Source organism: Nicotiana sylvestris, chromosome 7, assembly GCF_000393655.2.
Source record: "Nicotiana sylvestris chromosome 7, ASM39365v2, whole genome shotgun sequence".
In the NCBI taxonomy this organism is placed as follows: domain Eukaryota; kingdom Viridiplantae; phylum Streptophyta; class Magnoliopsida; order Solanales; family Solanaceae; genus Nicotiana; species Nicotiana sylvestris.
Genome location: NC_091063.1, coordinates 83,550,225 through 83,564,705, shown reverse-complemented (window position 1 = coordinate 83,564,705; position 14,481 = coordinate 83,550,225). Strand labels below are relative to the sequence as shown.

Sequence of the window (14,481 nt, the reverse complement as noted above, 5' to 3'; positions counted from 1 at the left end):
TGTTATTGCATGCCTCGTATAGCGACAAAAATCTTAGTACTTCCATGTTTAGGTTACTAATAATATTTTGTACAATTAAATTAAAACAGTATTAATTAGGTCTCTTTTATATTTTTTCAGTTATTTGCAAAAATTAATAAATCAATTATAATTATTCACTATAGTTAAGATGACCAAACCATAGCGTGAGACAAAAGACAGTGCATATGCTTTTTAACTCGTCTGGACATTGGAATCTCCGAAAGTTGTCTATGGATGATTATCTTTCCCCCAAAAAAAAAAAAAAAAAAAAAGAAAGGGGAAAAGAACTTTATTGTTGTAAAATTATCTGACTTGGGTTTGTAGTAGGGGGTAATATAGTCAAGTTACATATTTCAAGCTGTATTCAACCTTCGTAAATCTAGGAAGTTTAGATTTTGGGTTGGTAACTGCTAGCTGTATTTCAAAATGATACTTATCTCAAAAGTTACGAATAATCAACTGATTTTATAATAACTCCTGTTATAAAAAAAAAAAATAAACAAAATAAAAGGTTGAATCAGTACTTTAGCCTAAAGTATTTGAAAGCAGTTGAGAGTTGCAACAGTGTTGTGTTTCTGTAACATTCAGAGAGAGAAAGAAAGAATGTGTGCTTCACTCTGACTGTTTAATTTCTTAACAGTGAAAGTTGTTTCCATATTAGGGTATGTTGAATCTCCTCTTCTTCTTGATTTCTTACTCAATTTTTGTTTTCCAGTTACTTTTTGCTACTATTATTCTGCTTTAGGACTCTGAGAAAAAGAAAAGTTTTTGCATGTCTTTCTTGTTCAAATTACTGTAGATTCAGAGGTTTGAGTCCCAAAAAGTTAAACTCCCTTGACATGTTTAGCTTTTGACAATCATTTGCAAATTATGGTGTTTTTTTTCCTAATCTTTTAACATGAATTGACCACGTTCTAGTTTCAGTTATTCTTCTGTTCCGAAAAAGAAGAACAAAGGTTCCAACTTTGAAAATGAGTTCCATCTAACCGGATTTAAACTTGATAGGTTCAACCTTAAGGTTCTTAGCGTTGAAACTCGTTGTAGTTTTAAAATTATGGGTATAGAATTCAAAATTGTTGAAATTTTAGTAGTTTTTCACATTTGTATCTATGTTCCGTGTCAAAATACTTGGTTCTGTTGAATCTATAAGTAATAAACTCCATCAGCCTTTGCTTATTGTATCATAGGTTCGCTTTAGTTTGGATTTTATGTAAAAACAAAAGCTGTATATGGAATTAACGAAATCATTGTTGGCGTACCTATGTTTTTGCCAGTGGCGAAGCCACATGCTCATCCTTCGTCAAAAATCACATTGTGTATGTAGGTAAAATATTACGTTTTAGAGGTATATAACACAATATTGATCACTTCTTTCAAATTTGAACATCCTTGCAATAATTCCTAGCTTCGCCACTGGTTGTTGCCTATATATGATCATTTGATGTACCTTTCTTTGGCTTATAACTGCAATTCTTTCTTTTGTGTTCAATTTGCTACACATGATACAGTAGCTTGCTGCAATGGATCCGTTTGAGGCAGCTAAACTTGTGCATGAGAGAATCCTGAGAGTTGAACCCGAGCATGTTACAAGGAAGATTATTGGCTATATTTACTTGCAAGACTTCCCCAATCAGGAAATGATTCGGTTAGCATTAGGCCCTGATACCTTAATTCACAACGTGATCCAAAAGGCAAAAAATGCCCTTAAACTAAACTCAACTTCAATGTTTTACAATCCAGTTTCACCTTCTATAAATCCAGCACGTGTAGCAGATCCCTTAATGCAGTTTGCACACTTTTCACCTCTTTCATCATGTTCGCTTTCATCAGCTTTTGATGTAGCCTCCTCTTGTTGCGAACCTCAACTGACTGACAAACGTTCTCAGTTAACTGAAATGCCTTACTCCGACCATGAGCCTTCACAACGGTTTCTCCAACTTGAAGAACGAACGGACTTTGAAAATTTAAATTACCAAAGTGATTACTGCTATCCAGAAGCAGCCTTTATCAGGCGCAGCAGAAATTCTCCAAGTTCGCTTAAACTTCCAGTTAAGGCTTGCCACTATTTCAACAAGGGGTTCTGTAAAAATGGTACTAGCTGTAGGTATTTTCATGCTTATCCATTTCCGGAGAGCTACCATCATATGGTTGACCCTAACTTATGTGAAAATGGTGATGAAGATCAAGTACTTTCACCTGGTTCCCTGGAGAAATTAGAGCTAGAGATAACGGAGCTCTTGAAATCCAAGAAAGGGCATCCTCTTTCAATTGCATCACTGCCCATGATGTATTATGAGAAGTATGGGAGAACCCTCCAAGCGGAAGGGTATCTAACCGAGAGCCAGAGACATGGTAAAGCTGGTTATAATTTGACAAAGCTTCTTGCTCGATTGAAGTTTGTTCGCCTGATTGAAAGGTGTTTGTTACCTGGACTCTTGCATTGTTTTATTTAGTCAAACGATCCTATTTAACTTCTAATATGTTTAGATGCTATGCTACAGGCCTCATGGACAACATTCTGTAGTACTGGCTGAAGATGCAGCAAAGTACATGGACTCTCATGGTGAAAGAAGTGATCCTGGTCCTATTGTTAGTGGTTCACGTCAAATATATTTGACATTCCCTGCTGAGAGCACTTTTACGGAGGAAGATGTCTTTGATTACTTCAAGTATGCAACCGAACATGTGATGTTTTTGTGCTTTTCCTTTTAGTTAGCGTTCAATATTTCTCTGATCTTCGGTTTTTGTTTTCAGTACTTTTGGCCCAGTTCAAGATGTAAGAATGCCATGTCAGCAGAAACGGATGTTTGGATTTGTTACCTTCTTCAGCGCAGATACTGTAAAAATGGTTTTGTCAACAGGAAATCCACATTATGTGTGTGGTGCTCGCGTTCTTGTCAAACCTTATAGGGAGAAGTCAAAGCTATCTGAAAGGTACTCTTATACTCTTGGTTAAAGTCAACCTAAATGACGGCCTTTTTTTAGTGCCTTATGGGTTCTAATCATACTGCAATTCCTTAATGACACATCTCGATTGCTCGATTAAGTTGATCTTTATACTCTGCATGCTTTGGTAAGGGAATCCTGGTGTTACACTGAGAATTCAGCTTCTTCTTTTCTTCCATTTCCTTCTTGTATCTATGGAGTGAATTACTCTTGCATTTTGTTCATTTTAACTGATCTTTTCTTTTGATATTAACCGGATAATAGTTTCCAATTTAGATCTGATATACTTCTACTAGTTCACAATGGTCAACCTGTCTAATCTTATTTCCTTTCCTGCAGGAGACACCAGGAGAAAATGGAGTCACCAATATATTACCACCTACATCATGCTGATTTGGATTCTGGGCTACAAGAAAGTAAGACAGTTGCACTTGAAATATTGCTCATTTGACATTGTAGACTGAATGAAATTTCTTTTCCTTTTAAGATTTGGTTACCATGCAGTGTGGATGAACATCCATATCTGTAAAGCCATTTTATAAATCCTTCTGCATGCTCTATGCATTTTCATTTTTTTTAATACATATCGTGGACTGTCAACAGGATTGACATACTCCAGACTGCTAAGGAAGCATATAATGGAAGAGCAATCCCTTGAACTTGAGTCTAGGCGACTTGCACAGCTGCAGTTGTCGCAAAAATCCATGGTCGCACTGTCCTATTTCGACGCTTCCATGGATGAATTTAACATTTCTCAGCGTATGTATATGCTCTTTTTATTGTTATTGACTTTAACCACCTGCCTTCACTTTTAGTACACTGATTCTCTGTACTGCAAGTACACTGAGCGTTGTAAGTTCTTGTCAGCAGAACGGTTCAGCCATCTATCAGATGTTCAGAACAGTGGATACTCGGATGCAGATAACCCCACACATTCAGGAAGCCATTGTGCTCATGAGGAGAGGTATATACTGGAGTTATAAATTAGTTCTGATAGTCATCGACTCGCATATCTCCCAGTATTTTCTAAAATCTGATAACAAGTCCTCTCTTCACTTTGATGTTACTTGCATAGCAACTGAATTAACAAAAAAGCTTGTCTCGATGTTTCTTTACTTTGTCTATCCATTTGCTGTCATCTCATTCCAAAATTGCGCAGAGTATTTACATTTCATTATGTTCTGCATCCACATAATAGTCCCACAGAACAGGTCCAAATCTTATGTCAAATAGTTCGAAGGTAGGTCCTACGATAATTGTGTGTGTAACATGACAGTTCTGGTTACTGATTAGGCTGCCTAGAAGTGGGGTTTTGCGAGTCATTTTTATGTTCTGAATCTCATCTACTTGTACGTCTTCCTAAATTGAACCTTGTACTTCGCTTGGACTCATTTAGGTTTTTTTATGTTGTATTACTACAGCAATCAAGGAAACAACCTACCAGACAGTCCATTCGCATCTGCAGTAACGAGCAGCATATCTGCAGTCATTTAGGTCCGGTGACACCTTATATAGGTATACAGGTCTACTTCGAAGCCAGCATCTTGAATTCGAGACAATGCAAGTCTTTTGTTCCTCCGACCCCTTTCGTTCACGAAGCTAAAGGCTTTTGCTGATGTAGTGCATATAGATAGAGGAATATCAGAAGTAGATCCTCCACACGCCCGGGCTAAATTAACTTGGCCAATTAGGAAATACCTGATACACAAAAACGTACATGTAAGAAAGTTCATAGGTTTTTTCTTTGCTTTTTCTAGATGTTAGGGCATAGCATAGACAATAGGACAGAGGTAGTTGTCCTTGGGAAAGAATGTAAAACTATATAAGTATAAACTTTAGTTGATGGAGGAGATTAGTGAAGATGCAGGGTTAAAAGTATGTTCATGATCTCTATGAAGTTTGGGAGTCTAGCTTAAATACAAGCCTCTTATGTTCCTTTTTGAGAAGAAACTTCATCACCAAGGTGCAGACATAAATTTTGTTCTGTTTGGGGTAATAATACATACTCTATCCGGTTTAATTTAATTTATTTTTTGGCTATTTTTACACATATTAAGGAATTCTCTTTTTAGCATTAATTAACATCTGAATTTGTTCATTGGAAATATAATAGATACTCTAAGACTCTTTACTTCAAGGGTAACTTTTTTTTTAAAAAAAAGTTAATTTATTCTTGATATCTGAAAAAATTAAATATTGTGAATCACAAAAAAAAAAAAGAGCCAAAAATCAATTAAAGTGGATCGAAAAGAATATTTTTTTCGGTCCACAATAAGTGACCAATTTGTTTTGGGCACACCTATCAAGGAAATACTAAATTTTAGATAAAAATAGTTAGTGTGACTAAATTACCCTTAATTAAATGATGTAGCATAGTTAATGTGAGAAGTAAAAGACTTTTTAGGAATGCGTATATTTGAATTTTTTTATTATATAAATGAACATTTATTTTATGCCAAAATAAAAAAATAAATTGATCACTTATTATGGATAGTAGGAATATAAATTAACCATAATTGAATGATAAAAGTGGCTAGATTGTTTTTGTTGGGTAGGTGTGTTTGTGTTAGTGTGTGAATAATTTAGTGCGGAGTAAAATTAAGGTTGGCGTGTTTGACTGGTTTGTGAAGACCGAGGGAGAGGTCTCACCGCAGAGTACAAGAAATGTTGATTAGTCGGCCTCTGCTGCCAACAAACAGAAAAATATCCAATTGGTGGGTGTTTCGGATGGTGGGGAGAGGATAAATATTATTACAAAGGGAAAAAGACATTAAAAAGTGACCTCACTATCCAATCATCACCTGCTTGCAGCATGTAATTAGATGTTACATTCAGTGGTTGTATTAAAATAGCTTTATTTCCTCCGTAGTTGCCGGAGAAATAATGAGGTAACACTAATATTTTCTCGATCAAGAGATGATGAAACCACTATGGACCAGTTGTCATGGGCAAAAGCCCCTTTAGACAACTTGGGCCGTCGGCCTTATGAATGAGCTACCAATTACATGAGTTCTAAGAGGGAAATCAGAAATAATACCATTAACAACTGCTGACTGAAAATTAGTGGAAATTTAGTCGTAAAAACAAAAGGCGAAATGGCTTCCTGACCACTTAAATTTGGGGGATTTACATCTATATCCGTTTTTTATATCACGTTTTAACTTGGCACGCTTTGCAAAAAGAATTGCAAACGTATCCGCTTTTTCGCATAACTTCAGCATACATGGCTGAAGTAGCAAAGGTAATCACGCAAAACTTCAGCATTCTAGTAGACGGGCCTGAAGTAGCAAGTGTGCTGAACCAAGCGTGCTAAAGTTTTTGTTTGTAATTGCTGAACTTAAGCATAGTAGCTGAAATTTTGTTCTCTATTTGCATTGCTGAAGTTTTTGTTTTTGTAACTGGAGAACTTCAGCTGAAGTTTTTGTTTTGTAATTGGCGAACTTCAGCTCTAGAGCGAAGTTATTTAGTTCATTTGTAAAAACTTCGGCACTATATAAGCAATGGACATTTTATTTCTTATTGCATACAACTATACAAGTAACTTGGTGTTTCCTTGTCATGGGCAAGATGCTAAATTTGTGGTGAATTGCTTTCACTTCAGCCTGAAGTTAAGGGTGAAAAAGGACATGGTGCCAAACAATGACCACTTGCAGATCCATTCGTATTTCTTGACTGGAATACAGTAGTGTAAGAAAATTTTTGTCTTATCATTGAACTAGATATGTCTACACAAAATTTTAATAACTGAAGTTCCATAGCAGCACCAACAACAGAAGAAGAAGAAGAAGAAGGAGGAGGAGGAGGAGGAGGAGGAGGAGGAGGAGGAGGAGAAAGGGGACTGAAGTTATTTAAAAAGTGGGTACAAGTTAAATTTAAAAAAAAAATAGGTATAGATTAAATGAGGGTGACCAAATAGGGCACCCCGTGCAATTTTATCTTAAACTTGTAGGGTTTTTGAAAGCCGATACATGAACTTTGGGTTTTCCCATTTGAACACCTATACTTGAGAAAATGTCTACTAGTAAATGCTTTTTGACCGTTGACTATAATTATGTGGAAATATTATAGTTGATGTGGGCTGTGACCATGTGATTTTTGCTTCACGGAAACATCTCCAAAAGAAATCAAAAAAAAAAAAAAAGAAATAAAACAAGTTACCTTCGGGTACAATTTTGAGAATTTGCGTGACATTTTCATAATTGTCTATCCGTAAATGCTCGCCTTGCTATAGTTAAAAATACAAAAAATACATGTTGCATGCATTTAGGAATTAGTGGTGCGTTTACGAATTAATGAACCATAATTTGGTTAAAAGAAAATCACAAAAAATATGCACGTGTGTTTCTTGTCATTGTGTGATTTTATTTATTTATTTATTTTTAATATTGTGTGTTAATTATTATAGGTGTTAAATAATATGTGTGTAATTTTATTTTGATTTTTATAATTTATTTAGGATTTTTGTTTAATTTTGATAATTAAAAGAAAAAAAGGAAAATGGGTGAAAAATGAAGGAAATCGGGATTGGGCCACCCTAGGTGGACCCAAATCCAGGCCAAAAGCAACCCCATACCCGGTCCAATTTGGTCAAGCTTCCAGACGCCTTAAACGGCGTCATTTTGGTTCCTTCTAATCGGAGCCGTTGGATTAAATCAATCCAACGGCCAGGGTCTCATCTCCCTTACCCGTTCCCTGAACCCGACCCGTTGCCTGGTTCGAACCGACCCCCCTACTTAACCAAACGACGCCGTGTTGTTAAGCTCCCCTAATCCTGGCCATCGATCTTGATTGATCCAGCGGCCAGGATTAAACCACCCACCCCATATATAAGGCCCAATCCGTCACCCCACGCCCCAAACCAAACCCCCCCTCGCCCACTGTTCATCTTTGTCCCCAGAACCCCCTCTCAAACCCTAGCCGCCTTAGGATTCCCCCACCATAAACCCGGCCACCACGACTCCGATGACTACCAAAATAACACCCCTGATGCACCCAACCACCCTGAGCACGAATCCGTTAACCATTTACCTCGAATCACCTTGCAGCTTCTCGAATCTTCAATCGAAGATTCGAGCAAAAACCAGATCTACACCCACCGACCCCAAACTCATACCACAACACCTCCTGACCTTCCTCACCCCCTGAATGACCTTGGTTCCGTTCGAATCTAACCAGAAAGGCTCGAGCTCTAATTCGAGCCCCAAGAACCCTAGGACTCAGATCTATGGGGGTATGTCCAAATCAACAAAAGGATCGGGGTCTAATAGACTTTAACCGAGGTGTTCTCAGTTGAGAACACTTCGATTAAAGTTCATTCAACCCCAAAAATGGTCGAGTCCGAGTTCGAGCTTGGGTCAGTTTTGATTTCAAATCCCTGAGGTAATTTTTTGTCCTTTCTTTTGTTCTCCTATAAATTCTATCTGTTTTTCATGTTTAGTTTGGTTTGTTTCTGATTTTCTGTCAATTCTGTGAACCCTGAGATAATGTTTAGTTTGTTTTGGTGTTTTATTGATTGCCTGCTGTATATTATAGCTTATATAGTCGTTTAAATAAGTGTCGTCAATTAATTTGTTTGAAATTAGAGGAAAACAGGACAGTAGCTCATTAACACCCTCCATGTATGTTTGCCAGGACAGTAGTTCATCAAAATCTGTATGTTAACTTATAATGAATCTTTGGAATATGTTCAGTTTTGTTTGTGAATTAGACTACTCATTCATTCAGTAACATCATGATTTTCATAGAAGCCTGTTCATTATTCATCACTGCTTCGAGCTTAGCCTGTTGGTTGTTGTCTTTTGCATTTGTTGGCTCGGAGTTGGTCAGGATTGGCTCCCAATATGACCAACTCATACCATTTGATTAGCACCCCTGTTTGTGATCTGATTTTTGAGTTGAACTTAGTTTAGGAATTGGATATAGCTGTAGAAACCTAACAGGAATCAGTGCTAGGCTTAAGCTGATTAGCTAATAGTGAGTGATTAGTTGAATTTAGAGGGGTTTATATACTGACTATTAAGAGTTAGGGTAATACAATAATATGTAAAGTTTAAGGGTAATTTTGGGAGTTTAGTAACATGTTAACAGGCTGTAAAGCTGAGGACTGCCTAGGGGTCATTTATTAAACTTATTTTAATGTCAATGGGGAACAAAACAACAAGCATGGGAATTAAGTGAATATTATAATACACTCATGACTCTTGATTAAAACAAATAGGACAAGCATGGGGAACAATATAGTGGGCATCAAGAAAAGACACTTAGGCATGGGAATTGAGGGGTATGGGCAGACCTAGAGGCTGTGAAGTTCTATGCATACCTTAGGGGTCTCTTTCAGGTTATAAATAGAGCTATTTTTGGCTAAGAAAGGGGCTGGAGAGTTTGGCTGGACAGTTAAGTTGAGGGCTGGACATTTTTGAGTGTTGAGAGATAAAAAAGAAAAAGCAAAAACAAGGCTGGACTTTCAAACCTTGAATAGGTCAGCCTAAATTCAGAGTAATAGAGAGTTAAGAGTGTGCTGGATTTTTGAACATAACAATCAGAAGCTACTGCTTTTCTGCATCTGTTTCCTTCTCTGCTTAGCCTGTATTTGTTGGGACACTGCTGGGTTTCAGTTTAGTTTTCCTGGTTTCTCTGTTGGTACAACACTATTTCAGTTGGGTGTTTTGGGTTTTCTGAAAGTTCACTGGACTTCTGTTTGGTTTAAATATGCTGTTGGTTTCTCCTACTGGGTACTATTGGATTTTGCTTTGCTGGGCCTGCTGTTAGTAACAAAAAATCTGACTGTTGTGGTTGTGTTGCTGTTTTTTCTGTTGCTGCTGTTGCTGTGTATGTTACTGCTTCCACTGATCATTCCTCTTTTTCTTTTGCTTTCCTATACCAGGTACACGACTGATACACTGTCAATGTAAGCTGAAATTTGAAGCATGAATACAAAGGAAATTGGAAGAGTTGAAGTTATTTCGAATTAGCTTTAGAAATGTACTGAAAATTGGTTGTCTGCATGATAATTTACTTTCTCTAATAGAACTATGTAGTCAGCTCTGATGTAACTGAACCTTTACACATATCATTTAGTTGAAAACTCTATGTGTTGCTTATAATTAAAAGGGACTAATGTTGTAGTAGCTATGTTCTATTAGTTCATTATTATTTGTCAAAAAGCATGTTAGGTACCCAATAAGTTACTTCCTTAAACAAATGGCCTGTTTTCTTAAGTTGGTAGGAATATGGCTTGATTAAGACAAGCAGCACATTATATTTCAGTCCCCCCCTTATAAATGTCAAACATATACCAAATAAGTTAAATAGGCCCAATTGGAATAAGGAAGGCCCAGGCCGAGTTTCACGTTATGCACATGGGGTCTGGGCCCGTAATATCTAAACGACTGCCCATATACGCGTTCATGTTCGGATTTTGCAAATCATATTCGGAACCCGACTATAACTAACTTGTAAGCATGTAAATAAAATTGGACCGTTCTTCTTCTTTCATTATTAGAGACAAACTCAATAGAAATCATAGCCAATATAGGACGACCGTTTAAATAAAAATGAGATGAGCCTCGCCAAATAAAATGCATAGATTGCGGGGCCCTCACAAAATGTATGTGTTGATTACTTAGAACTCGGGATAGGCCGCTTAGCAAACTCCACGGCCTTACCCAAAATAACAACACGCTAGTTCCTTAGGACGTGTCTTAATTAATCTTACTTTCTTAACATTCGGGTGCGCATTTATGCGACCCAAATCCAAATCTCAGCGGAGTCGAAATGTGTCTCTAATCACGGGTACATTGATTGTGACGTGGTTCGAGATACATGCCCATGACGTTGCAAATTCCTTTTAAAAAATAAGAATGAGATGAGCCTCGCCAAATAAAAATACAAAATTGCGGGGCCCTCAGTAAATATTTGCTTTAAAATTGCTTAGACTTCGGGATGGACCGTTTAGCAAAATTTTACGGCCCTACCCAAAGTAAATGATACGCTAGTCGCTTTAGGCACGCCTTTAATAATTTAATTTTCTTAAACTCGGGTGCACATTTATGTGACCCAAATCCAAATCTCAACGGAGTCAAAGTGTGTCGACGACCATGGGTACATCGATTGTGACGCGGTTCGAGATACATTTTCACAACGTTGCAATTCCCTGTAAAATAATAATAATAATAATGAAAGCGGTAAAGAGTTAAAATCTGCACATAAGTTCATATTTGTATAAAATCAGATAATCAAGCCGAACATGACAGTTGAGCGACCGTGCTAGAACCACGGAACTCGGGAATGCCTAATACCTTCTCCCAGGTTAACAGAATTCCTTATCCGGATTTCTGGTTCGCGGACTATAATACAGAGTCATTCTTTTCCTCGATTCGGAATTAAATTGGTGACTTGGGACACCCTAAATCTCCCAAGTGGCGACTCTGAAATAAATAAACAAATCCCGTTTCGATTGTCCTTTAATTGGAAAAACTCCTTCACCCATCGCGTGGGCGGAAAAAGGAGGCGTGACAGTTCTGGCGACTCTGCTGGGGATTTTTACTCCAGAACCACCAGTTCAGGGTTAGAAATTCGAGCTTAGAATAATTGTTATTTTTGGCTTTGTTTATTATCTGATATTATCATGAGATATGTGCTTCATATGCCGATGATATGTGTTACCGCTTTGATATTATTTGACTGTATATATAAACTGTGTCGAACCCTTCTCTTCTTACCTTCAGGGATGCTGCTCACTGGTTTGAGACTCCCTATTCTGTTAGTGTCATACCCAAGTAGAAAGAGTCTCGGATAAGTTACAAAGCCGGACGATCCTGCGGGTCCCCGGTACGTAGCCCCCTCCCCGACTCAAGTTGTCCGCTCGGGTAAGCCAGGTCTAGAACAAAACCCAGTTGTGAAACTTAGTAAAACATGACTTTATGCAGGATCCCTAATAGGAAACGTTTATTTGCATCACGTTGTATTTGACTTAGGGGGCTCAACACAGGGGTTGGGCCCGTCTAGGAAAAGCAACCTGGAACAAAAAGACCATCCTGCTGCATCTTGTTTGTTGGCGCATTTAATTTGCTTCGAACTTGCATGTTGACCGGTGGGTGAAAACGGGAATTTTGAAAAAACGTGAGAGCTGCTCATTTAAGAAAAAAACCAATGTCCAAATAATGTGAGAACTCTGCCAGAATTTTGATTTTTGAAGAAAGAAAATTGGATTCGTGATTTGATTAATTTTTCTTATCCGAACTACGTCGGTTTGATTCTCACCGGATGTGAGATATGTAGGCAACCCTTATCGGGTCCAACTTCCTATTTTTGCAAAAAAACAAAAAAACATAAAAAAAATAATCACAAAATATTGCTGCTTTCATAAAAGAGTCAGGTGATGCCGTTTATTTTGCGAAAATAGCCGAATATTTCCAAAAGGGATGCCGGAAGGCTGTCTTTGCACAAACAGCCGCCTTTGACCATTTTTCTTACCTTTTGGCCGGTTAAATCCCCACAGCCTTAAAATCTTCATCCCTGAAGAGCCGAAAGGCCGTATTTGGAAAATCAGTCTTTTTTCTCAAAATTAAGGAAAATGGGAAAAATAGTTTTTGAGTCAAAATAAAAATTTTGCTTTTGTCTAAATCACCTTAATAAATGTGCAGAATGAGCACGAGTAAGAGTTCATCTGGGGCCATTATAAACAGAGTCCCTTTGGGCTTACGCATGTGGTGGAACGACTTAGAAGAATCAGGGCGAGATACAGTCAAGATATACTTAGGAAACTTGGTTGGATTACTGGACATCGATCCACGAGGGGACATTATAAGGGCTTTAATTTCATTTCAGCACACAATGTATTTCATTTCTCAGACTTTGAGCTCACACCAACGCTAGAGGAACTGGCAAGGTACATCGGATATCCTAAAATCCCTATGAGAGAACAGTATCTTATTGCACCAAGGACCGTGACTATACACAGGTTCCTAGACACCGTGAAGATCCACAGAACTGTACACAACCCAGAGTTATCAGAAGGGTTTTGTAGTTTGGCATTCCTGTACGATAGGTACGGTCATCTTGGAGGGTTCAACAATCTCGAGAGTAAGATCTGCAGCGGGGAAAGCCGACTGAAATGGGAAAGACATAGGTGTATTGCTTTTATGGTAGCCTTTCTGGGTTTTCTGATATTCCCTAGAAAGGATGGGGAAATTAACATACAAATCGCTGGGGTCGTCAGCACTTTGCTCAAACAAGACAACAGCACTCTGGCACCGATGATAATAGCAGACATCTTCCGCGCTCTCACTGTTTGCAAAACCGGAGGAGGTTTCTTTGAGGGTTGCAATATACTACTGCAACTGTGGATGATAGAGCACCTATGTCATCGCCCTCAGTTTCTGAAATATGGTTCATCACAAAAGACTTGTATAGAAGAGTTTTCCACAAGGGTCGACGGGTTCAGCCTGCCAGAAGGGGTCGCTGAATGGGTCACTCCGCTGCGTTCCGTCTCAGCAAACCAGATAGAATGGGCATTTGGGTGGCTACCCATAGATGAGATCATACACATGTCAGTCATCGAATCTCATTTGTTGTTGATGGGTCTCCAAAGTATCCAACCCTATGCGCCATACAGAGTATTGAGGCAATTGGGGCGATGTCAAATAGTCCCAAAGGAAGAGGATCTCGGTAGCCAGGTGGTCGAAATCGAGCCTGGTGGGCAGTTCCCTGAAGCAGTCGTTCGGAGAATCTGGAATGAATGTCAAACCCTGAAAGTAGATACTTGTGTACAAGATTGGGCCAAGGGCGAAGTGTCGCCAAAATACCTCACATGGTACTGAAGAGAGCTTGAGCACTAGAGACCAACTAAGAGAGCTCACGTCCAAGACTTTGCAGAATCGTCGCAAGCACAATGGGGTTGGCTAGCCAAAGAGAAAGAATATCGGGTCGAGATTGGCAAACTAAAACAGCAAATTGAGGGGCTTAAATACCAAAGCAGCTTGCAAATTGATGCTGATACATGGGAGAAAAGCAAGTTGACTCAAGAAAACAAGACCCTGAGAGCCTGAATCCGCCAAGACAGAAAGAATGCCGGTAACCAACAGAAAAATTGGTCCAATCAGAGGTTGATAGCAGAGCTAAGGAGTCAGGTCAGCAAAAGCCGAGAGGACTTGGAGAGATCTGAAGCTTGCATAGCGAGAATGGGGGTCAGATGGGCAAAAGGTACAATGGCCCAGAGGAAGCATCTGCAACAAGTCATAAGGGATTCTGAAATAAGCATCGGACTGTTAAGAGAAACAAACTCCACTCTTCAGGAGCGGATCCTTAAACAAGCCCGAAATGTCCAAGCTGACAGAAGGCGCTGTTATGATGTGATGGCCAGAATGGAAAAACAAATGGAGAGGTTCCAGGATCGACTCGCCGACAATGCTCAAGCACTGGGATTGAAAAACTGGCGAATAGAGCAATTATTCAGGGAAAGGGACAACATCCGGGGTAGGATTGACGAGATTGGGCACTACATTTACATGAGAT

The 14,481-nt window shown here is 38.6% G+C and overlaps 1 protein-coding gene across 5 annotated transcripts; it reads left to right on the top strand.

The window, feature by feature from the left end:
* Positions 1 to 483: 483 nt before the first annotated feature.
* LOC104238671 (zinc finger CCCH domain-containing protein 18-like) lies at positions 484 to 10,041 on the top strand. 5 transcript variants are annotated; one of them, XM_070152685.1, is made up of 8 exons: positions 484 to 683; positions 1,530 to 2,437; positions 2,523 to 2,690; positions 2,776 to 2,955; positions 3,307 to 3,383; positions 3,571 to 3,726; positions 3,835 to 3,931; positions 9,851 to 10,041. In XM_070152685.1, the coding sequence occupies exons 2-8, from the start codon at positions 1,542 to 1,544 to the stop codon at positions 9,876 to 9,878; spliced, it is 1,602 nt and encodes a 533-aa protein (XP_070008786.1). In that variant the 5' UTR covers positions 484 to 683; positions 1,530 to 1,541; the 3' UTR covers positions 9,879 to 10,041. The 5 variants fall into 5 exon arrangements, with proteins under 5 accessions (XP_070008786.1, XP_009791404.1, XP_070008787.1 ...); XM_009793102.2 differs by lacking the exon at positions 9,851 to 10,041 and adding an exon at positions 4,389 to 5,017 and having other exon boundaries at positions 486 to 683; positions 1,533 to 2,437; XM_070152686.1 differs by having other exon boundaries at positions 487 to 683; positions 3,838 to 3,931; positions 9,851 to 10,039.
* The last annotated feature ends 4,440 nt before the right edge of the window (positions 10,042 to 14,481 follow it).